Source organism: Serinus canaria, chromosome 8, assembly GCF_022539315.1.
Source record: "Serinus canaria isolate serCan28SL12 chromosome 8, serCan2020, whole genome shotgun sequence".
Taxonomy (NCBI): Eukaryota; Metazoa; Chordata; class Aves; order Passeriformes; family Fringillidae; genus Serinus; species Serinus canaria.
Window position 1 is genome coordinate 18482115 of NC_066322.1, and position 24839 is coordinate 18506953.

The 24839-nt window shown below is 38.2% G+C and overlaps 1 protein-coding gene across 5 annotated transcripts; it reads right to left on the minus strand.

Annotated features, from left to right (window-relative positions):
* Positions 1-153: 153 nt before the first annotated feature.
* Positions 154-24631, minus strand: FRRS1 (ferric chelate reductase 1). Of its 5 annotated transcripts, none has more exons than XM_030226543.2 (17): positions 24608-24631; positions 13922-14072; positions 11203-11398; positions 10838-10974; positions 10360-10454; positions 9514-9664; positions 8514-8693; positions 7900-7998; positions 7232-7379; positions 6707-6823; positions 5829-5944; positions 5478-5564; positions 4470-4567; positions 4242-4300; positions 3477-3620; positions 2353-2414; positions 154-2247 (listed from the first exon to the last, which is right to left on the minus strand). In XM_030226543.2, the coding sequence occupies exons 2-17, from the start codon at positions 13970-13972 to the stop codon at positions 2155-2157; spliced, it is 1833 nt and encodes a 610-aa protein (XP_030082403.1). In that variant the 5' UTR covers positions 13973-14072; positions 24608-24631; the 3' UTR covers positions 154-2154. The 5 variants fall into 5 exon arrangements, with proteins under 5 accessions (XP_030082403.1, XP_018767721.1, XP_009086760.1 ...); XM_018912176.3 differs by lacking the exon at positions 24608-24631 and adding an exon at positions 15102-15262; XM_009088512.4 differs by lacking the exon at positions 24608-24631 and adding an exon at positions 14838-15262.
* Positions 24632-24839: the final 208 nt, after the last annotated feature.

Genomic DNA, 24839 nt, shown 5'->3' on the forward strand with positions numbered 1-24839 from the left:
GAAAACTATTTTAACATTCAATTTCAATAGTAGTTTCTCCAGAAGGATTTACATAGCTGTAATTTATAAAACAACATCTACAAAAAACAGACAATCCATTTTGCTCCTAGGCAAGACTTTTCCAGTTTTCTTTTGAGAGCATTTTCACATTACTAAAAGGGACAAGAACTTTTATTGAGATATTTACATTCACGTTTTAAAACCCATGTTCATTGTCACATGTAAATTAAACAACCCTCAGTACAGCTATTATAGAAAGAATCTGGCATTAACCTTAACTTAAAAAGCCAACAATCATGCCCAGGTTGAGTGATCTTTCTTCTATAAATTCACAGTAGATGAAAGAGTCCCACAAAACTCTAGCAGTAGATGAGCCTCAGATTCTCAGGCTGTTTGAGATCAGACTTCTCTATAAAAACCTCACACCCACCCAGCTGACTCCTTGTCCTTCAGTCTGGGTTGTGACTCATTTCTTCATAGTTCCCCTTTGCCAGCCTGCACATGACTTTCCTAAGGGAGATAATTCAACCTGGACTCAATTCACAGTCAGCTGCTGCTGACAAAGGATTAATCCCAGTTCCATAAATGCCCTTACGGCTAAATCAGATATCTGAGCAGCCAAAAAGATCATTGATGACAAACAAACATGCAGCTTCCTGAGTATTATCTGTCCATGCAACAGGCTGCACTTATGGACTTGGGAAAGTGGAGAAGAGACAGAACCAGTCACCTGACCCACACCTACAAGTATTTTAGAGCTGGCCACACTTGTAGAGACATTGCTGTAAAAGTCTATACCAAGTCAGGCCTCACTCTTCTATCCAATCCTCCCAACATCTTAATTCCCAGCTTAGTATGCCTACCTGAAAAACATACCTTGAATTGCTTCAACTAAAAATCAATACTTTTCAGTAAGCAAAATGAAGATGTGTGGGAGCAAGCTGTTCAGAGCCACAAAATACAACTTCAAAGCATATTAAAGTTTCATTTCCAAACTGCCATTTCAAGAGTATCCTTTCATATTTAGGCAAACCATGAACCAAAAATGTGAAATAATACAGTCTCTTTTTAGTCTCTGTACCTAGTTCATCTATTTGGAGAAACCTTTTGTTGACTAAAAAATTGCCCTCCAATATTCCTTCAGAATAGAGTTGCTATAGAATTTTTATAGTTCTGTCTTCTAGATATGCCAGCTCAAAGGACTCTCACTTAACATTAACAGAAGCTGCTTTTCCTGAAGTAAACCTAGCTCCCAATTAATGTTTTTCTCAATAGCACAAATACAACTGCAACATTCCATAGCAAGTATTTTCACTTCCATTAAAGCATCAGTTGGCATAAATCCATCTTATTTATGCAGTTAATTAATTCAGAAGCCTCAGGCAACCATAGACAGTAAAACAGAAATCCATAAACAGAGCTAGGTTCTTCCTAGTTTGAGTTTTAGATAAGTTACTATAAGTTTTAATGCATTTATATTGCAAACATGTTTTCTCCTTATGATTTAGAAGACAGAATAGTATTTTGAGTAAGGCAAATGGCGTTTTTACTAAAGTACTGAAGTTCTCTTAGAGCAGACAGTGCTTTTTACATTTTACTTTTATCTATTTAGTTCATTCATCAACCTGCATTTGTGACAATATTTCACTAAGTTTTGAGGTTTGTTTGGTTGGGGGTTTCTTTATACACAGAACTGTCAAGAGCAGGAAGCTGGCATATCATATATTAGAACACAGTAAAGGGGACAGATTAATCCAGACCAGTCATATCTTACCAGTTCCCCCAATAATATTCACAAAATGTTTAGGGACATGACTACCCAAATCATATTTTCGTCACATCTTCTCAGTCTTCTTTTCACCTCTAAGCTTCAATCAAGTTAATTAGTGTGTTTAAAAAATAGAGATTTCATTCCTTACTCAGGCAAAGGTTCCCATTAAAAGTCCCATCAGAGACAGCTTTTGTAGGACTGCAGGATTTCTCTCTAGATTTGAATTCCAGATCTCCCTAACACAGAGCATGACATACATGTGCTGTTGTTCTTCTTCAATTACATCTTCAGGACCATGTGGAAAAAAAAGTTATAGTAAAAAGTATTCCTTGCAGATTTTTCAACTGCACAGTATTTTGTCACAAAATTCTCAAACACTTATTTCATACTTGGTTGATTGCTATCAGGAAGGCAACAAGGAATACTACATTTCCACAGACATAGATGGTTAACACAATCTGTTTAAACAGACGACCCTGAAAGACAAGGGGAAGAAAAGTCATTGAACAGTCAGTCTTTTTAGGGGTTTAAATGAAGAATCATCCCATTTCACAGTAGTTAGTTACCAAATTGTGACTCACCTCTGCTTCTGCAGATGTGAGTGACTGCAGTATCTGTACTCTGTCATCCTCTATCACTTCAACTGTTCATGGGAAGAAAAACAGAAGTCAAGTCTGCCCTTAAGAGGAAGGGGGGGGTTCATTTTTATACCGCAGAAGTGTTGATCCTGTGACTAAGTCTTACATACCATCAAATCTGAAAAGGACTTGGGAGTTTCATTTGACATTTCAGGACCTGTTACTATCACAGTCACAGCACAAATGAAAAATTATATTGGTGCTGACCTACAAAATGTAAATTCTGAACACTGATGTCAAAAAACATTTTGTCTTTTGCTAGACTGAATAATCAAAACACTGAGTTTTGAACTAACACCTTTTTATATTTTAAGATATACTTCTTATGAAATCCAGTTTTTCATTAGCCAACATGAGAACACTCACTGTCCAAATGTTTCAGGTTAATTTTCTCTATTTCTAGGAAGTAATTACTGCAGTTAAATTTAAATTCACATCTTTTATAATCACTCCTTCTCCACATGCCACCTTACACAGACTCTTAATTAATCACACTCCTTCAGCTCTGCAGCTGTTGCATCTCAGCCTTAGACCATTCACATGTGCAGTCACCTCCTCTCTGTGACACCATCCAAGGAAGATAACAATTTCTAATGAAGTTACTACCCATCTCTTCCCTAGAAATATTGGATTCAGGATTTCATATTCCTTTCCCTGTCAATGAAAATGGCGAGCATTCAAGCTTGCTCCTGCAATAACAGTAATTTTTCAACAATTAAATGAAGCTTAAACTGCATTAATTAATCTAGACTTACCCACCTGGGATCAAAATTATGGCAAAAAGTAATAGAGTCTCAAAAAATATTTACATATTTCAGTCTGCACATTTTAGCCCCCTATGAACTGTGCTTTGAGAAATGAGAAGCTACTATTAAAAATGGCACAAACCCCACTCTTCTAGAACACTTTTGTCTTAAAAACCAGTTTTCTTCCATATTCATTTGTCTACAGAAGATTGGACACTACTAAAGAGTTACTCCCTTTCAGCAGTTAGAGGCCAAAGAATACCTCCTGAAATTCCATCCCCACTGGTTTCATTCTGAGCAAAGAGCTTTGCTGGTGTGTACCTTTACGAACGAGACAGTAGCTGTGTATTTCCAGAAGAACATCAGTACCAACATGCCAAGCTACAAAGCCAATCATTGCATAGGTGTCCCACGGGTCTGGCAGGTCAAGTGCTGGCAGATCCATTCCCAAGAACATAGTCACAACTATTCAATAAAAACAAGGAAAAACCCAATAAGAATGTTGTGCCAGTGTGCTTTTAAAATTCTATCAATGCTTTTTAAATAGATTTCCCATGAATTACCTAAAACTGCTTGAGGAACGATGTTAAAGGAGTTCACACAGCTGAAGGTTGTTGAGGGTTTTTTGTGGGGGGGATAGGGGGTTATTTTGGGCTTTTTTGGTAGTCAACAGTCACAATATTAGTGCTTAAGGCTGCTGTGGAAGCTTGCCTCTATTATTAGAATTAAACCCAGCTTCTGGATCTGTAAGTGAAATTCCTGTCTCCCATTCAAGAACATTGAACTCTGCTACTTTAAGAACACTATTCTCGTATCTTCCAAGACAAAAAGAAATTATTAAGATAAGAACAGGCCCTCATTACAGAGGAATTTCAGATTTGCCAGTAATTCCTTTGGCTTTAAAGTCACTTTTTCTCTAAGTTGCAGCCAATGGCCCCTTAAAACTCACAAAAAAGATGGCCAAGAAAAAGGACCTTCAGACATGCCTGGACTGGGTGTACATAGATGTTTTAAATGAACAACAGCCCAGACAAAGGGCAAAGCTTCTTTAAATCGGTTAAATGGGAGTTAGTTACTTCTACTCACCAGCTAATATTCTAGCTGTTGTACCAGTACTCCAGTGAAACCAGTTAAACAGTTGCCTTCTGTAAAACAATGAAACACATTTTATTGATTATACCATTGGGGGAAGGGGTCAGAAATGAAAGAACATCTTTTACTCTCAAACTGTAAAAACTTTCCATTGTAAAAAGAAGGTTTAAAGAAACAGGCACATTTATTTCCTGTGGCTGTAATTTAATGAGTCAGTTGTACCTTGGCGCGTGACGAGATGGTCTGAAACCTGCCATCAGTGGTTGAAAGATTGTCAAAGCCATCACTGCACAGCCAAGATAAGGATGAAAACCTGCTTGCTAAACAGAGGACATTTTTTCTTAAATATCATATCTATATAAACAGAGAGAAAAGACACCAGAAAGTTGCAAATTCTATTTGTTCCTGTATTAGTAAGTTACAATGGAGCAGCACTGGCAGAGGCAACAGGATACAATAAACAGCTCTGCAGCCAGATGGAGATTGTTTGCCTTGGTAGCAGACACACTGGTATGTCCACTCAGGGCTTGCCCCACATTTTTGCTATATTGAGAAATTCTACCAGCTGAAGAGCAGACTAACATGACTATAGAAACCGTAGTTCAAGCTCTCCAACCTCAATCCTGTGTCTCCAGGATAGGCCTATTTTATAACTCATCCCAGCACTGGTCTTCTCTTTCACCCAAAACCATTTTATTCAGTTTCCCTAGCTCACACCTGTGATGACCATATTCTTCCACCTTGAATTCAGATACTCTCTAGACTTTGCAACTTTTGATGTGACCTTGCATCAAACAGAATACAGGTGACAGCAACCGGTATACAACCTGTATCTAGCTACTGCTCCAGACTAAGCTTATCACTCACTATTATGTCTAAGTTCACAAAAACCCTCATTCCCAGCAGATTTACCATGCTAATGTCAGCCATCATATCCTTACTCCCCTCCCAAGATCATATTAAGACCAAAATGGTACATTAAAAAATCTGTGAGCAAAGAAGTTATTTAGGAGAAAGAGGAAGAAAGGAAAACACCAGTTTTCCAGCTGTCATTTAAAGGAGACAAAATTCTTCTTCTGGGTTGCCAGAATTTGAAATCAGCCTACTTAAAAACAGCTTTCACAGAAAATTGGTTAGAAATAGTCATAATAGCTGGCAGTGGACTTCCTCATTCTTTTAGTCCCACCTTTACCTTTCAGTTAACAAACAAGATAAAAAGTACACACTTACTTGGCTCCAACCTCCTCGGTATACAAAAGGCAACACAAAAGAAATGCTTGTAAGCATGACTGTGGTCAACATAAGCATTCGATGCACCTAGAAATGTTAAATTTGCTTTTAGAAACTCTACAATTAATACATCACTCGAAGACATTAAGTAGACCTACAGTTAAAAGATAACCTTAACCCCCACTTTAGACTTAACATTTACTAGTAAAGTAGGTGAACTTCAGATTTTTAATTTTTCCACTTTATAGGATTTTAGAATGTTTAGTCTATTTCTTGGATCTAGTAGGTTTATAGTTCTGCTTGCAATTGTGCTAGAAAATACAGCTGGAGATACGTGGAGATTTTACCCACCTGAAACCACAACTCCTTTCCAAATAGGAATGAGTGATTCCAGACAGGTTTGAAGAATCGTGCAACAATAACACCAATACTAACTGTGGCAATCCAAGCAACAAACATTAGCGCGCCTGAAAAATAGGAAAAACAAACAAACAACCCAACAAGGTAAACGATAGCTAACTTAAGTGCACATGACTACAACTTCCAAGACTATGTAATTGTTTAGTCCATATGCACATGGTTAGAATTGACCAATAATTAAAAACATATCACCTTTATAGCCTTTATCTTGCTGGAGAACAGAAACATCTATGCAAAAGATAATCAGACTTTTCCCACACAACAAAACAGAGCAGCTCTGGCTACTGCACATTTCACACATGCTAATACACTTCGTACATACTGGTGAGAGAAATCATTCTATCACCAGCTCAGACATCAGAGAATGAAAGATTACAATGCTACAATCTGTGTGACAAAGAACGAGTGGCAGTTTGATCAGGGACCTGCACTGAAGTCCAGTAGTGTGGGAGAAAAAATTCCCACTCAACTGGCAGTCTAGAGCTACTGAAGTTATGTCTCATTTCAAATAGAACTAAACCGAAAATGCAACTACGAAATAGAGAGAAAGAGATAAACAAGTCCCAGTTTTCAATTTAAGGGGAAAGGCAATGGTGGGTTCATTTTCCTGGGCAAAAAGAATCTTCCAACACCGTTTTTGAAACAAAAAAAATTAGGAACTTCACTCTGCCAGCAGAGTACGAGATCTTGCTAGCCAACAGAATATACAACACAAATGCCAGAAACACAAGAGGGAATAACCCTGCAATATAACCCTCCAGTCTCAGCAACTCTAGAACTGGGAGACAAAGCTAGAAATTGCAGCTTACCATGAGCCTTGATAAGCCGTGGGGCCCGGGAACCTCCAATATCCTGAGGAAGGCCTGTGACATTGTATGGTCCATTGGTGACCAGGGGCTGACGATGATGTTTGTATAGGAGTCCACCTGAGAAGTGACAAAGTGATTTATTTCTTGCTAATGAAAGCCACTGCACTTGTGTGCCCATTCCTCATTCGTGAATTCAAGCCCTGTTGTGACCACTGCACATAATCATACGAGCTAACACACAATATGCTAAGAACCTTACATCATCTAAGCCATCCTGCACACTTACTGTGCAAAATACAACTCACCCAGCTTCAGAAAATGCAACACATATATGAGTAAATTTGCAATAACTTCCACAAGGAAACCCATGATCCAGAGAAGCAGTAAAGGTTATTGAATTAAAGGTCTCAAGCTTGGAAACCTTAGTTCATACACCAATTCTCATCTAAGCCATTTCTTACAGAAGGGTTACTAACTCATCTGGAGCTGTTAAAAGAAAAGCACCCATATGTTAGTCAAGTTTACCTTCACTAGCTTCCCCATCTGCCAGAAAGATGTAGTAACTGGTATCCAGATTAAATCTCTCTTTATAAGCAGGGAGACGAATCCCCCTTCTGAAAGAACATTGAAGAACACCATCCGCAAGCCTCCACGACACATCTTCAAGGGCATTCTGTAAAATGGGAGATATTAATACCCAGTGTTTTCAGACTGGCTGAGTAATTGGCTTAAAAGTAACCCTGCAAAAGACAAGAGTGCCACTGATATATAAAGTAAAAATGTAAATTATCCAGGGAAAGGGGATCCCTTCCGAATTGGCACATAAGAGGTATGTCAGTAAGTCAACATGGCAACTTAGGGTTTGAACTTATCACTAATTTTTACAGCCTACAACAATGTTTAACTCAGGACATACCAGCTGCAGCTGCAGTTCTAGCAAAGGCACAGACTAATAGTAGGGACAAAGTTACTAAAAAGACTAAGTTCCCATCATATGACTAGCTTTACAAATTAAATATAGACTTCAAAAGTTAACACTTACTAGGAAGTAAGAGCCTAAGGAATCTCACCTTAGAGAATTATGGATCTACCTCAGTATTTACACCTGCTGTGCAAAACAAAAGTACAAAGCAGCAGCATGCCTTACTTCAAAGCTACACCTGTGGAAGTGTCTGAGTTGTTTTAAAACATACCTCCACATCCAAGAGAGGATGACTCCGCTCCTTCAGATGGGCAGTGCTCACGTGAATGCGGTGATCCACATTAACACACAGATAAGCATCATCACCACCCTGCAGAGTTGGAAAGAACAATATCTATAGCCCAATAAAAAACACCACTGGCAGTCTCCAAAATGTCTTTGATTTAATATAGGCAGCAAGACCAGAGAGATTATTGAAGTTATCAAGCTGTTATTCCCCATTTTCCAAGCACATCAGTATTATTACTGAGGAACCCCATTTCTAAGACTGTTTGTATAGGAGTAACATTCAAGGATCAAATGCAAATGGTTCTCTGAACAACTCAGTTTCAGAGAGGTAAGATTTTTGGATAGGTAGAGACTGATTTAACCAGGAATTTCAGACAGGCTGAATTCTACCGTAAGAGATATCTTTAGGGAAATTCTACTGCAGTTATTCAGTCCTAAGCTAAAAGTGAATAGTCACCTATAAGAATTAACCTGTGTTTTAGCACTATGGGAGAGTCACACTTTGTGTGACATCCGACAGTATTTCCATTTTCCATATGCATTTCCATTCAAACTTTATCACAAAAGCAACAAGGGAAAATAAAACAAAACACTCACCATCCACTGGTCCTGAGAAAATGCAAATGCTAAATATCCTTCACTTGGACCACTCATTTCAATAAAAACTGAACTCGCCTCTTGTTGGAAGGATAGAAAAAAACATGAAGCACTCCCAGGATCACAGTTTGTAGGGTTCCTAATGCAGAACTTCGTAATTCCACAACCTGATGCACTAAACTAAACAATTAAGGAAACAAACAAGTTGTGAGCAATGAGAGTTTTCATTCTCTTCCTCCTTTTTACCCATGGTGGAAAAAAGCATACAAGGAACAACATCATGTGTCTACACACCCATCTCTTAATCTATGTCTACAATTACCCTAGGACTAGAAAGTAAAATGATGAATTCCAAGATAAATTTGAGTTGAATTTTCCTTTAAAGACATTACAATATAATAACTTTGAAAAGTCAGCAAGAACTTCAGAAAAAACAACTTCCTCTGGTCTAATATTCAAGAGGTAGCATCAGCTGTAAGATGAGAAAGAAAATAAGGGTACTACAGCCTTATGCTTGCTTTTTAAAGTAGTAATTCCACTGATACACATTGAGAAAATACACTGATTATAAGCCACAGTTATCCTGGATCAAATAGCAATGCTTGCTCGATCCATTCAAGACTCTGCAACAAAAGTCAGTAGCACAGATGAACTCAGAAAGGAAAGCTTCTGAGCCTGCAGTTGCTAAATAGGAAGCTATTAGTCAAGACCAGATTAAGTCTTTTCTCATCTCTCATGAAAAGTATGCATAGTATTTTCTGATCATTAATATCTAAATTTTCTGTTAATTTTCTCACCTTTGTGAGCATGAAAACATTTGACCCTGCAAAATTCAGCCAACTCACCTAAAGGTAGCTGTCATGTTCTTAGCCTTAGATATCAAAGTTACTCATCCATCATCTCTCCTTTTCTGTTAACAGACTGTATCAATGTCATCTCATTAAATTCCATTCATCACAAGCATTAAACATTGCCTGATTTAGCTTTAATCATTACTTACTGGCTTTGATATGTAGGAAGCTGGGTGTGAAGTTGACATAGGCGCTGATGTTGCATGCAAAGGCGGTGTTGGGGACAGCACATTAGGCTGAGAAACAATGGGACCTGGAATTTTTACCCAGAAAATCCTGTATTTCTTCACAACTGTGGCTCTTAAAAAACACAACACACACAGAGTCATTACTGTATATATTTATAGGTGGCTGCTACTTTAAACCAAAAAGGAAAATAATCTATAGTTCACAGAAATTATTTGTAAAACCCTCATCTCTATGGAGACCTCTACCATTTTAGGGGTTGAAATACAAAAGTATCTTAAATCTTAGAAAAAGAATTTTAAATCTTAGAAAAAGAATTTTAAAACATAATACCACATGCTGCAGTGAATATAAGAAATATTCATGCCTATGGCATAGATCAGAACTTCAGAGAAGAGTTGCATTGCTTTTATCCTGTAGTTCAGAATAAGCTAGTAGTGTAACAGGAGAGTATACATACCACTTAGTTAGGTACAGCAAAGAGAAAAATTCTTAAGTGTATATTGCAGGTATGAGAAGTGAGAAGGTAGCTAGAGAGACTAAAGAAATCAATCTTCAAATCCCCTTATACTCTCCCTGGGAGAAAAAAAGGAAAAAAAAAAAAAGGAAAGCAAAGAAAAAAATCACCTTCAAGCTCTTCCTAAAATGTGTCTGCATTAACACAGACTCTGCAGCAAGTATGGGATGTTGACTTTTCAGGTCATTGGACCCAAGGGCTTTTCAGCTGCTGGACAATATTTGACAGACAATGGTACAGGTTTACCTTGTCTGCATTTTCATAAATTAGAATCCATACTAGGTTTACTTACAGAAACTGTACATGTTTTGGAGCATCTTCAGGAGCAATCCAATAAACTTTTATGTCTTTCTTTTTTGCTTTACTTGTGTGACTGACAGCTGAATTCTGAAAACACACATATATCAAGAATTACACAGTGGATACACGTTTTGTTACTTAACACAGTCAGCAGAGGCTGCAGCTAAATCCCACAGAGACACTGCAGTTACACTGCACTACCCCAGTGCAACTGGCATTTCCCCAGCCATGATCAGCTCAGGGGAGGTATAGCACAGCAACTTACTCATACTAACAAACTTCAAGATGAAAAGGAAGGACTCTCAATCCAGAAAGACTACAGCAATGAGCTAGAAGTCCATGAAGCATTTATACAGAAGCAGTGAGGTTTCCTTAGTAAGGAAATGCTTCACTTTTCAACAACAAGAGGATGAAGAGACAGAACAAGCCCCTCAGTGCCCACTAAGTAATTGTACAGCACTGGACTCTACCTTGGTACGACCACATGTCAGCAGCTGAGAACGTCTCCAGTCAGCTAACACAAAAGAACCAACTGCAGGGCTATCCAGGTGCTCTGCATCCCGGGCTTGTATGAAAAATCCTTCAAAATCTGGTCCAGACAGATGAACTAAAGCAAGGAGAAGAATAAGAAAGTTTAACTCTACTCCAGAGGAACAAGGACGTATTTCAACAATGACTACCAGACACTCATTTTACAAGTACTGAATAATGGTTAATGGATTACCTAAACAAGAGTCAACTGCTTAGATAAATCCAGTATAGAAAACTGAGGAAAGACATGCTATAATACAAAGCAACAATAAATTAAACTCTTCAGCTGCAACTGACACAATACCTTCTATGTTGTCCCCTGGTTTAAATTCAGTCCCATTCACTGTAATGGTGTGCTCAGGTGACAGCTGAGGAGAGCTACCATGACAGGGTACCATGCTAGTACAGGCTTCTCTTACTCTTCCATTTGGATAGCCAACCACAGATGCACGGAAGCAAGCAAACATCCAAACAGCAACAGCAAAACCAGGCAGCTCCATCTGTATAAAATGAAATTTAGAGGCAATTAAACACAATAAATATTTACATTATAGGTAACCACTTCTCCTTAGAAATCAGTTGAATGGCAGAATACAAAACCATGTTAAAAAAAAACATTCATGAGAAGACACCACTCCCATCTTCTGAACAATTTCTGCTTCTGATAACTGCCAGACATTGTTAGAATGTTCAGATAGCATATTTCAGGCCATCTACAGGCTGTCAATGGATTCCTCCATCCACTGGATGGACTATTTCCCTCCATGCATTTTGACAGCACTTTTCTTTTAAAATGTCTTTTGCCAATTCCTCTCCTGTTCTCTCTCTCAAAAAAAAAATTATCAAGTTCCTTAAACATCTGCATAGGACAGACAGGTCTTAAAATTTGCTTCACACATATATAAAGGCTGACAGTACTGAGGAAATACACAGCTAGTATCAAGCCCATTTTTATTAATCATAGCTTCAAATTTTGCATCATTACAGACTGCCTTTTATTTCCACAACCCGTGCCTATTTCCTCACATATGACAAATAATTCCCCAGTAACAAGTTCTTCTTTCTGCAGGGAAACTAAAGTTGCCAAAGGCCAGAAATACATTTTATACATGCAAGAATGAAAATTTGATATAAAGATTTAGACAAAGAAATATGTATGTTTGTTGCAGACAAGCATAAGACTTCTCCTTTGAACTCTTCCTTTTGGATATTGGACCTCTAGACAATAAATCAAACAACAGATTTGGCTTGTCACACTCTTGTCAAGGGAACAGCATGCATGAAAGACAAGGGACAGTAAGATTCCAGATCCTGAAACAGTTATATGAACCCCTAACCTCAGCTTTCATCATACAATGTTTTGTCCCACCACAATCCTCTTCTCATAAAAGCTGTGGCAATTGTTTTGTTGCTCCAGTAGCATGCAGGGCTTGCAGCTGTACTGTGGTTTACAGAACACCAAAGCCAACAAAAGACAGCGCTTCCACACCCAAAAGGCCAGGGAACAGAGAGAAACTTTCAGTCCTTAGGCACAAGAAGTGAGTTATCAGCTCTGGTGGAACATGGACCAGGTAAGTTGGTCAGCCTTCTGGAAGGGCCATGCCCATTTTGCAGCAAGTGATAAGATGTATCAGGTTATGAAGCTCCCTGACAGCATGGATGGACATGAAGATAAACACACAGAGCCATTTCAGACTGAACTCTTGATACCTAAAAAGCAGTCAAATGAAGACAAGGCACATCATTATCTTACACCATAGGAGTCATCAACATGAACTCTTCTGAAGTTCTCATACAGGGAAATCCACAATTTCCAAGGCAATGCTATATTAGTACTTCAACATATGGGCTCCTCAGCAACTTAACACTACTAAATAGAAGAAAAGCAGAGGTAACAGCGTGTTGAACAGTTAGATTTCAAGAACTAGAAAATTCTAGTCTCTCTCAACACTCAACTCCTTCCAAACATTCAAGATAACATTATGATCATATCTTTAATGTCTAGTTCAAGTACTTCCTTCTAGTTCAAACACTTGTCCAAACTGTCAAAAGTTTACATCTAACTGATTTGCTATACATAAGTTAAAGACAACTATAGAAAGCTAAAGACTAAGGCTCAGTACAATTACATGTACCAGAGAAAATTTCAAAACAAGAAGAGATAAAGCTGCATATCACAGAGACAGCAAAAGAGTAGTATTCTGCTTTAAGCAGCAGAGGATGTGGTAGGGATGTAAAGGAAACAAGAAACATTCTTGTCAGATTCAATTGACTCAAAAGCTGGCAGAAGAAAAAGATTAAGTAGAGATTAATAGAATTAAAAAAAAATCAAAATGTGAAAAATATTTGGGTAAACAGAGAGCAATAAGTTACTTCTTCCTGTGCTGAAAACAACTCCTACAGTACCTGCAGGTGGCCCTGGTAGCCTAATAGCTCATGAGCACAATGCTCACACTCCAACTCAGGATCTCTTCATAGAACTTATCTTCTTTCAGCTGTTTAACTTCATTAGCTGTCTAGTGTGAAATCTATAACTAACTTCAGAGAAGAGGAAGAGATGAGACAGCAGTCAAGGCAACATACTGCCAGCTCAAAGGTACAAAACTACCAGGGACAGAAATGTCTCCTGAGCAGACAAGAGGGTAAACAAAAAAAGAAAGAATCACCCAAAGGAGAATAAGCTATATTAATATAAGGGCTTTATGACACATTCCTTTAGAAATAAACCCCTACAAGGGAAAGAAGACAGTGTTGCTGTCCAAGAGTCACCCTCTCTCTCAATTCATAAAAAGCTTGGGTTGGCTTCTTCTGCTTAATCAAAGGTGGTTATATCATGACAGCTGGACTGAGCATAGAAGAAAACATATTCATAATAATTCATTACTTTAAACTATAAACACACAGAGCCCCCACGCACACAAAAAATACACACCTCAGCATTGAGTTCTTTCTAGGAAAGAGAATTTCAAGGACATATGTGTTTCAAAATTCTTTTTTGTAACCCTTTGAGTGTAGGTACTTACCGTACAGCCAGCCCTTCTGTTACAATGATGAAGCCTGAGTAAAACTGCCATTGGCTCTCTACTTGTATAAAACAATTTATATGACTTTGTAATATCCTCTATTTGCTTTGCATCTAACTGTATTAACCTTCACCGTATCCAGGAAGCTTGTCTGAAAAAAGAAACAGTACACACACATAAAATATAAGGTTTATAACAGCATCTTTACTTCAGGCACATATTTTATACATTTTTCCTACACTTCAGCTGAAATGCATGAAGCTGTAGAGAAACACTGACACTGCAGCGTCCTTTGCTTTTTCAGACACTTCCCCAGACCTCAAAGAGGTTCATACTAAGTAATTACTTAATTATCTTCTGGTGCAGTTAAGGGCTGGCAGGCAGGGGGAAACTACAACCAACTTTTGATACCTTCTTCCTGCAAGTATTTATTAGTTGACATAAATTTGCAGCACAATTTTAAAGCTCACTATACATTTACTCCCAATCAAAGAGACATTTTCTTTTAGAAGAAGAATAAGCAATGTTTAAAATATGGTAACTTGGTCATTTTTCCATATATCTCACCAAGAATGAACAAGATGCAAGGATTTTGCCCTGTTCATTTGTTTGCTTTCATGATTTTACTTGGGCAGCTACTCTGCATAGAATCTTCATGGCCCCAGCCTTGCAAACTTTTATCTATATGAAGAGCCTAGAGTTGGAGACTGACCTAAAAAGACGTAGTTTGTTATCCCAACAAATAACTTCAACTAGAGCACGAGCACATTTACTGTCATAGTTATCATAGAGCCGCCTCCTATGCACGTTAACAAAGAAACAAAATAACAAACTAATAGTCTCATAACAAGAAGCAAAAAAGATACCAGAGGAACGTGGGTGGCATGGCTTCCAGATAAAATAAGCCATAGCTTACCTTGACTCATTAAGGCACACAGGTTTAAGAGCTGTTTCTAAAGCAATTCAGAAATCTTGCATGAAAGGCAGCACCTACACGGTGCCCTAAAAACGCCACCAGATTTTACTTTGCTTCATACCCGGTGCAGATGTTCTATTAAGCAAATACACTTTCCAAAAGGCTTGCAGTACCCACTTTGAGCACTCACTGGCATCAGTTTAACCAAAGCAGGACTACAAAGGCTAGAGCAGCTCCTCTCCTCTCCTCCCCGCACGCCCTTACCCCAGGGCGCCTCACTCTCCTCTCCGGCACTGCAGAAGCAGAAAGGGGGGAGGAGAGAGGCGCAGCCGAGGCAGAACAGCCCTTTCATTTGCGCCAGCCTCCGCCGTGGCCGCGGCGCTTTCCTGCCTGCGGGGGCGGCCGCGGGCGGAGCCGCGAAGGCTCCGTGTGCCCGCCCCAGGTGCTGCCCGCCGGGATCCCTCACAGCCGGGGCCCTGGAAGGTGGAAGGGATTCTCATTTCGTTACAGCCTCCCGCTGCCGGCGGTCTGTATGGCTGTCCTGGGTTAACAGCGGGAGTTTTACTGAGAGATTGCCCTTGTCAAAGCTTACAGAACTCATTAGTGGTGCTGTTCGTGGGCCGGAAGGTGGTCACATATACTGGCTTGCAAAATCAGGCCTTTCTTATCAAGAAAGCAAATAAATACTGGCTGTAACTGGGGCTTTGCTGGCAGAAACTGCAATTGCTTACACAGGATTCTCTGGCTTCTGTATTGTTTAATTCCAAGTTCTCAATTGCTCATGAAGTTACACATAAAGACGATTACTTAAAAATCCAATAGCAATCTTGCCCACCCACAGCATATAAATATTGTTATTGTGTTAAAAAACACATTTCCTGGAAAGCTATAGTGATTCAGTTGCTTACTACTAGTTCTGAGCAGTTCTAGAGATCTTAATACTATTAATTTAGTAATATTTTCTAAAAATTAATAACTATCTACCAAAATAGGACAGACTAGGACATGCTCTTGGTAGCATTCACTCTTTTCTCAGTTTCCATAAAAGCAGCATTAACCTTTAGAGGTATATAGCCGGATAGCTGGGTTCCTGCAGGGTCCGTGTGCCCCAGGCTGTCAGGCTAGCTCCAGGCCAGGTAGCTCAGTCCTTGAAGACTGAGCTCTCCGAATACCCAAGCCGCAATAGCCTCAAGCAACCTCTAGCAAGCTCAAGTGATATCAGCTCTTAGTGATCTCAGCTCTTTTATAGTTTTTAGCTCTTAGCTTGCTAAAGATTCTTTGGCAGGCAGTGCCTTCCAGGCAAGCAGACAGCAAGAGAGAGAGAGAAGGCAGCCCTGGGGTTCCACAGCGACGGTTTATTGGGAGGTCCGTGAAGGGCTCCGGCGACAGTTCTTCTAACCAGAATGGACTAAAGTAGCCCCTTATATAGGGCTAGAAAGGATCAGAAATTGTCCAATGCAAGGGTTAGGGAAAAGTAACTTATGGGGTCACAGAAAGATAAGCTAGGGTCTGGAACACGGAAGAGAGGGGCTTCTGCCTTAGTCACTATGACTTGGCATTTTCTTATCTTTAGGCCCCTGTTCTCCACGGCGCCCTTGCAAGCCCTGTGTCTGCTACAGAGGTACCCTGTGGTAACATATTAAAAAATCTATTTAACATGAAAAACAGTAAGGGATTACTTTGCCTAATCAGAAAATTATTTGACTGTTAATTGTATTACCTTGCTCATGGGAGTTACTGGGAAGCTGAGATCTCACTCAGTGTTCAGTAACTGAAGAAACATAATGCATAAGCAATAGCTTGAAGTGAAAGTGAAATGTGGCTATTTCCCCATAGCTGGGGGGAAAAAATATTCTGTGTACAACTACATTCATAAAGTTCCCATATATGAAAGAGTTTGATAAAATTGCAGGTCTAAGTACATACATGCTTTATTATGTGCCTGTGTGTTTTTACCCAATACAGATACATTATTAGACAAATAATAACATGAATATATTTACAGTAAGAAAACTGGTGACCATAGGGACCAGTATTCTTGCCAATATTTAGTTTCATAACTTTCACGGAGTATAGTGGAATTAATATATAAATATTTTAAGATATTATTTTAGGGTCTTGGCTCATTGACAGAATGGGGTATATATGTCTGAAACACTATAATATATATAAGTATATATGGAAGTAATTTCATTATTAAGACTCACGATGAGAGATGAGAATGCAAGCTACAATTCTGTTGGAAACGGTAATCAGAGTTTAAGAAGAAAAAAATCATTTTTCTGTGAAAAGTAAAGAGGGAAGGGAGGGAATACTGTTTTGCTTATCATTGTATAGCTTCTATTATTTCAAAAGATGTTAGCTATTGCTAAAGAGCTGCAAAGCAAGAAAACCAAGATAACACCAAGAGAACCAGGGAAAAGAAAAACCAACTCTGTAACTACTGGGTACAAGTCCCCATACTACTGCACTGACAATCCTCAATCTGTCTGGAAGGGTTCTTTTCAAACACACCAGTCTCCTTAAATAGTCAAAACAATAGTTCTACAGCCTGAATGAAAATGTTTCTATCAAAGGGTAGTGCTTACTAATTTGTTAAGTGTCATATCCAGTATAAAGTAAACAAAATGCATTAGGGTATATGAACTATAAAAAGTCCACAGCTGCATCTTTGTAAAGTGTACTGCAACTGTTGTTAGTGTGTTCATAACAATTCTGTATTTATTTCAAAGCAGATGTTCTACCTTAAGCAAATGAGATAGAGACATAGAGGGCTGGGGCTGGGTTTGAATCTTCTGCAAGCCTGGAGAGATAAAGCTGTGTAGCCTACTATTGGCCTGTGTCAGAGGATGAGGACGTCAAGTGGCAATGAATGAAACAACATCTAACATGAAAAGAAGCTGATGAGGATTTTTGCATGGTTTATTATAGGCACTTAAGGAAGTAAGTGAAAGCTTATAATTTTGAAAGCAACAGGAATTTCATAGAGGAGACTTCATTCCAAGTATATAAAAGAGAATTTCTCTTGCTTAAGAACCGAGAAAGCAATTAAGTAAATATATATAATTTTGGAAATTAACTATTGTGCAGTCCAAGGTTTATACTGATAGCTATTCTATTTTTTAAGCCCAAAGCTATATGGAAAACAATAAGCCATTGAAGAGAACCCATGCTACTATATAATTCCTTCTAATAAACTTTCCTCTAAGGTATTATGCTAACTATTCAGTAAAACTGTGGCATTTTAGGTCAGTCCTTGCTCAAGTTTCATGAGCACTGAGCTCTATGTTACAGGCAAGTTATCATCATAAAACATCACTGGAGTTCAAATCGAGTGATGTGCAAAAAGGCTGCACCCCTACCAGGTTGTTTTGATGATGGATAACTGGATCAAAGAATTTTTTGTTACTAGCAATACCTATTTTGAAATACTGAAATATGTTCGAAAAAGTACATTGGAGTTGGCTAAATACATGCTGGACACTAGGCTTTCTCTGAAGAGAACAGTCCTGGCACCAATATTTACTCACCTCTCTCTTGTGTAAACTACACATACAAAACCATGCATTTCAAGATTTTTCAAGCTTTCAGCATTTTTCAAGCTTCGGCATTATTGTCTTAGTTAAAGATTTATTAGGGAATTAATAGCAATACTTTTGTCTTAGATATGAAGAATTCTTCCTACCAAATCACTTTGTATATGGTGGGGTTTTTTCCTCCCAAAGAGAGGAGAATGCTGAGTCATTGAAACAATCCTGACCATCTAAAAGGAAATAAATTGTGATAAAGTCACAATGTAGGATGAGATTTTTTTTCTCCATAATTAATAATTTAGTTTCCCTTAAGCTTTGGCACTGTTTCATACTTACCTGGCTTACCAACTTACTGTTAATTTTAAAAATTAGATTAAAGTATTCCCCTTATGTTCAGAAATGTCCTTCTACTGCATGCATTTTTTTTGATTCTTTACTAACAACATTAATTTTAGATTTTTTTTTTTGTGTCACACATAAAATTTAGACTTGGAAACGTATTTAAATGAGAATACTTGTTTACCTAGAGGTAAAAGGCATTTAACAGTTTTCAGTCAATGACTGTAACAAGCCACCTGGTGGCAGTAGCCAATCAGTCAAATAAGACTGCACAGAAACCTGCTTTGGTTTTGCATCTTTATTCTGGCACAATAGCTGAAGTCCCTGCCCCATAGCTTTCTACCAAAATATGTGTCAACTATGATTTAAATAGATTTTTTTAAAAGTACTTCCTCGCTTATCTGACATTAAATATTTAAACTGGTTCCCTGATACTAATTTGAGACAGGTCTATATGGGTGTTATGAGAAAATGACACACAACCTATCACTTTTCTAAGAGTCTCCACTTGTGCAGTGCCCAACACACATAAATTGATTAAGGACTTCAGTAAAATCATTTCACCCCATTCAAGTGATGTGGGTCAGGGCTTTGTGTAACGCACACTATCAAGTTTTATCTGATGAAAGTACTGCATTATTAACTTTATTGAGTTTTCTGTATTTTCTGACTATTGCTGTGATGTTTTTATAAATTATTAATTTCATTATATCAGCAAGATGTGATATGTTTTTATTGTTCTGCTTTACAGGGAGCAAAGAGCTTGCTGGCAAAGGCACTGACCTATAAGTGCTTCAGTGTAAGGCACTTTAGACCTGATTACAGAATTCATAATGTCAAGCTAAGATTACTTGAAATCTTGTACAACGTTCTCTCACACAATCTCTCTTCTTTGCCAGCCAATCTCAATTCCTCCTTTGCCCTTCCCCCCCCCAGCTTTTTTTTCCTCTGCCCTTTCACTTGGATTAAGAACTAATTTTCCTACACTTTTTCATCTCATCTCAGCATTCCTTTCTCAAACAACCTATTTCCATTTCTTCACCTTTCCTCAGCAGCTCCTAATTTGACTCCTTCATAGCTTTAAATGCATTCCTTGTTCAGACCCAGCATGTCTGTGGGTTTTGCAGTTGCTCTGGGTTCAAACACAAGCAGTGCTGCTGGAGGGATGATGCTCAGCACTGTCAGTTGTAGCAACATTCCAGTTAGTACATGCCCAGTGCCCCTGTGGGAGAACCATGATGTTTGAGTACTCTCCATGGGAAGGGCTGCAGGGACTTTATCTCTTACTTTAGCAAGTCTCACCTAAAGGTTTGCAGAGACTTTCAAAAGCTAATAAACAGGTTTTTATCAGCCCATAATAGGGCTGGTAAAAAGCATATCCAACACTGTGAGCTGTGAGAAGAGTAAGGGAGAGAAGATTGTTTCATACCGGTTTTCAAGTCCCATAAGCAGCAATCGTCAATTGATAAGCAGAGGAGAATATCAAGGAAGGTGTAAAGGGACCCAGTCCAGACAGGCTATGGAAAGCTGCCTTCTGCACAGTCAGGTTAGCACATGGTCACTTTGGAAGCCAGTACCTCCAAGGAAGTTCCAAACTTTCTCAGAAGCAAAATATCAAAGCTGTTCTGTTGTACAAGACACTTTCTTCCAGCTGAAATGGAGACTCAGTGCTTTGTGCAGAGGTAGGATACTCACAAAAACTGGCCAGCAGCAGCAGTTTGTCCCAAAATAATAGTAATTCCTAGGTTCTGAGTGCTCACATAGGAACCACTCCCCAGTAATGGGCAAACTACTACTCATCAGTAATCCTAAACTTAAATTCATGGATGACCAAAAGACCTGATGATATCAATGAGACAAACACTAAGGACTTTTATTTTCTGGCAGCATTTGGAGATGATTCAACTGTAAATGTTTTTGTGGTCTGATTACTGTATAGCAAAGGATTTGCCAGTCTGAATTCCAGCTTTGTAGCACTCTAGCGCAAACCTCTCTTATATCATCTTCCTTGTTCTTCCTGCTCATGTTTAATATCTTTTAAAACAAATGCTTGTGGTACTCATACATTTGGTGAAATAGTTTCCTTCTACGATATATTACCCCATGTTACCCCATGTTAGCCTGTTCAAATTATCCTGGCTTGAATTCTGCCTGTGCTGAAAGATTAGAGAGCAGGACTACAGTCCCTAATATTAGCTTTCAGATAACTTAATGTAATTATTTATTTGCTTAAAAATCAGTTGTCAAATATATAGAACAGAAAATAAAACTCAATTGGTTACCATTTGAACTCAAAGACCTATCTAGGTAAGATTTAAGGATTATTATTTTAATGGACCAGGAAAATATACATTATATTCTCAGTATGGTTTGATATATTAGGAAGGAACATCATAAAGGGGATGAAGTGTGCAAGAGACACTCTGAAGATTTATTTTTGAGGAGGAAATAGATGTGCTTGATAAGACATTGCTACAGTTCATTTAGGAATAGATCCACTGAAGTCTTAAATCTCAGCACATCTCACTAGTATTATATGGAACAATTCACAGGAAGACAGAAGTGGTTCAGCACAGTGGTATGATAAGTTCTCCTTCTACAACAAAAATTGGCCAGGTATATGTGAATCAATTTTAAACTTAACTAAGTTAAATGGTACAATAATATAATTCAGATAGTTTTGTTTGCCAAGTCACACATTTGTAGATTATTAATATCAAACTAATGTGATGCTGTTAGCTAAAGCACAGTCAAATGTATCTTAAGCACTTATGTGAAAAGCTACCTTTAATGATATTTTATATGGTCCTCTTTAAAGATATTTGCATTGAATTTTACAATTTTCTATTAAAAATTAAACTCGATTAAAAATTAACTTTCCATGGATGTTAGAGCATTGATTGTTTGAGGCCATCCAGTAAAAGAATGGCCAAACTGGAATTGAAAACAAATCCAAAATGTTAATCTTTGAAAGGTCAAACACTTCCTTACATGAAAGGCCAGTAAGGACAAACTAAATAGGTTAATGTCCTAGCCTCTCCATCTCATATGATTTCTGACTTAAACAGACATTTTTATTCCAGTTTATCATTTATTCACTGCCCACCAGGCTATTGCAATCTGTTTAGCCATTTAGAAGGGATTTTTTAAAAAAAGGTGATTACATCAATGTTTTCATGAATGTTTTCACTCAATATTAGATTCTAATGTCCAAGAACATCCAAATTTCTGCTGAGCATGTGAATGTCTAAGAAAGCACTTGTTTTCAGTTACTGCATAGCAAAGATCTAACTCAGAAAAGACTGAAGTTTAAACAAACTGCAGAGATACACTTTTAAAGGAAAGGAACTTTCTTTCAAGTTTGCATTTCTGGTTGAGAAATCCCCATTAGAAAACAAAAGCTTGACAGAAGACTCGACACCTCTTAAGCTTCTTATTGTTGGAACAATAACACAGTGCTAATTCATGAATTTACAGGGCATGAGTGCAGAGCACTGAGAAAAAATGTGCTCACTTTAAATTTTATAAAGTCTCCTATTTCCTGTGCGCAGGCCAAAGGAATCTGCTTTTAGATTTAGTTAGATGTTCAGCTAAGTTCTGTCTGTGCTAGTTGGCTTTTACTGTTGTTATTGGGAACTATTTTTCTGTTACTAAAAATAAAAAACTATGTAAGTACTCCAAGTTCCCACACTGGGTTTTCTCCTTTTAGAAGTACTTAAGAGTACTTTTTACCCTTTAAAACAGGCATAAGCAATATGACATTAGCGAGATGTGACACCTAATGATAAGCTCCCCAAAGCATATTGACACCACTACTAGGATAAGTCATCTGTAACACTGTGCTGCAAAACAGGAGGAAAGAAAAGAGGACCACTAGGAAGGTGTATGTAAAAGGACTGAAGATGAGTAGATTTGAAACTGCTGCAAAATTATTTCCTGATGATTAACATTGATATGGTATGTACTGTTATTTTGAAGCAACTATTGATCATTTCCTGCTGTGGTTTATCATAATCACACACAGAGAAACTGCAAACAAGATTAAACGGCACTGTGAAAATCACCCCTTAGATGCCAGTGTAGCAAACGCTCAGCCGGTGTTGGCTGTGTTCTAGACAAAAGTGAAATGCTCAAAGGTAGCACTTGTTTTGCTGGCTTCCATATAGAGAAAAACTGCTCAATTGAGCAGAGCTCAATTGCTCTGCTAAATGAACACAGACCCAAAGTCTGTAAGGGATGGGCCAGCATAAGAGATGATGGTGATGGAGAAGGGATTAGAGAAATCTGCTCTGTTCCTGATTACACTTCATCAAAAGACCTGCAACATTAATTATATTTGAAACAGTATTTTTTAACACTGAATTGAAAGCCAATGAAATTATACTAAGTGACTATAAATATATAAATTATACCAATTATTAAGTGATTTCACAATACCTAGGAAACTTTTTTGCTGTGTAGTGAATCAAGTCCTTTATTTACACTATTGACATCTGGTTTAGCTACAGTCACAAATGATGTCAAAATAACTGGCTCAGGCTTGGTTTCATAATGATTCTTGTCCTAGACACGAAAAAAAATTATTTTTCATAAACCTGGTTCCATTTCAAAATCTGTCTCAATGCATAGTATAGAAGAAAGGTGCCAATGCAAACCTAGTAAGGGTAGGATGAGTTTCTCTATGGTGTAAGGAAATCAAAAGAGCCACATTTTAAACCTCAGTAACAGGAGAGAAATTGCCTTCAATTTTAGTTCCTATCTTGCTTTTCAAAGAGTATTCAACATGCACTTTAGGATAATTATTTATGCAAAGGACTTGGCTATATAGGCATCATTTACTCTCCCTCTCTTAGAGCTGCTCTCTGTGTAAGCAGCTCATGAAATTTTAAATCCCAGCCATTTTCAGTATGTGACAGGACAACAGCAAGCCGGGAAAAGACATTTGTGCAAGGCTCTGTGGCAGACCAACTGCAGTCACTTCAAGCTACTGAAGCTTGCAGAGGACCCCAGAAAAAAGATGGTCCACATCTCTTTCAGTTACCTCAGTTGGTTTTGTTCTTTCCATATGGCTTCCATAACTGTTGAAGCTTTCTGTATTTCCCATTCCTATGGTGAATGATCTTTTCTGCGACACACCCAATTCAGAGGAAACAGCCAGCATGCCAGGAGAGCCAGGGTTCTGCTAGGTGCAAGTCTGTCCTGTATATGAACACAGGCCAGCAAGCTGACTAAAGAATAAGGGGGCTGGAAAAGACAAGGACAATGGGAGAATTCTACTGGGCAGGAAATAGACATGTGAAATAACTCAGATTGTATGTATCACATCTGAATCATATCTGAATGAGCCTTGATGAGGTGAATCTAAAGGGAACTGCACTCACAGAGGTGCTTTTCCTTTTTGTCCCATTCTGTCTAGGAAACCTAATATATGTCAAGGGCATACAGATTGACATATTCACCTACACCAACATGAAAACCTTTCTCAACAGTACCAAAAAACATTAACTGTAATGAGGAACAAACAGATTTCTTGATATTTTCATAGGGAGGAGCAAGTGAAACGGAAAATAAAGGAGAAAAGCTACTAAATGATAAAAAAACTTCAGTTTGAAATGAGTGGAAGGGTTTTCATGAATACCAAGACCTTTGGACTTTCCCTAAATGCACTGTAACTGGATAAACACCCTGCTGTAAAATACACTTATAAGGGTATGCATGGGATGGCTGGAAGTAAATAGTTAAGCCTAAATTGTTTTGCAGACTCCTTCCAATTCCACCAAATATACCACCTTCGAGGAGAAGAAAAAAAAGAAAAAACAAACTCAGTATGACACAGTGACTGTAAATTGAGAAGCATTTTTTTTAAAACATATTTCTAGGCAATAAAAATAGACTGACCTTCCAAAGCTGCAAGGCTGACCTTTACACTGGGGTGCAGTTAATGACTTCGGTCGTGAGAGGCCTGGAGCAATTGTTCCAGGTGTTATGCAATAGAAAGGAATGGTAAGGGCTGAATGGTGTCAGCACTTCGGATGACAGTATGCTGCAAAACAAGGCGGTTGGGGGATGCTGTTCTGGTGTTTGGGATTTTTTAAAAACCATGCTACCTCTTAGTTAAAAGACAGATCCA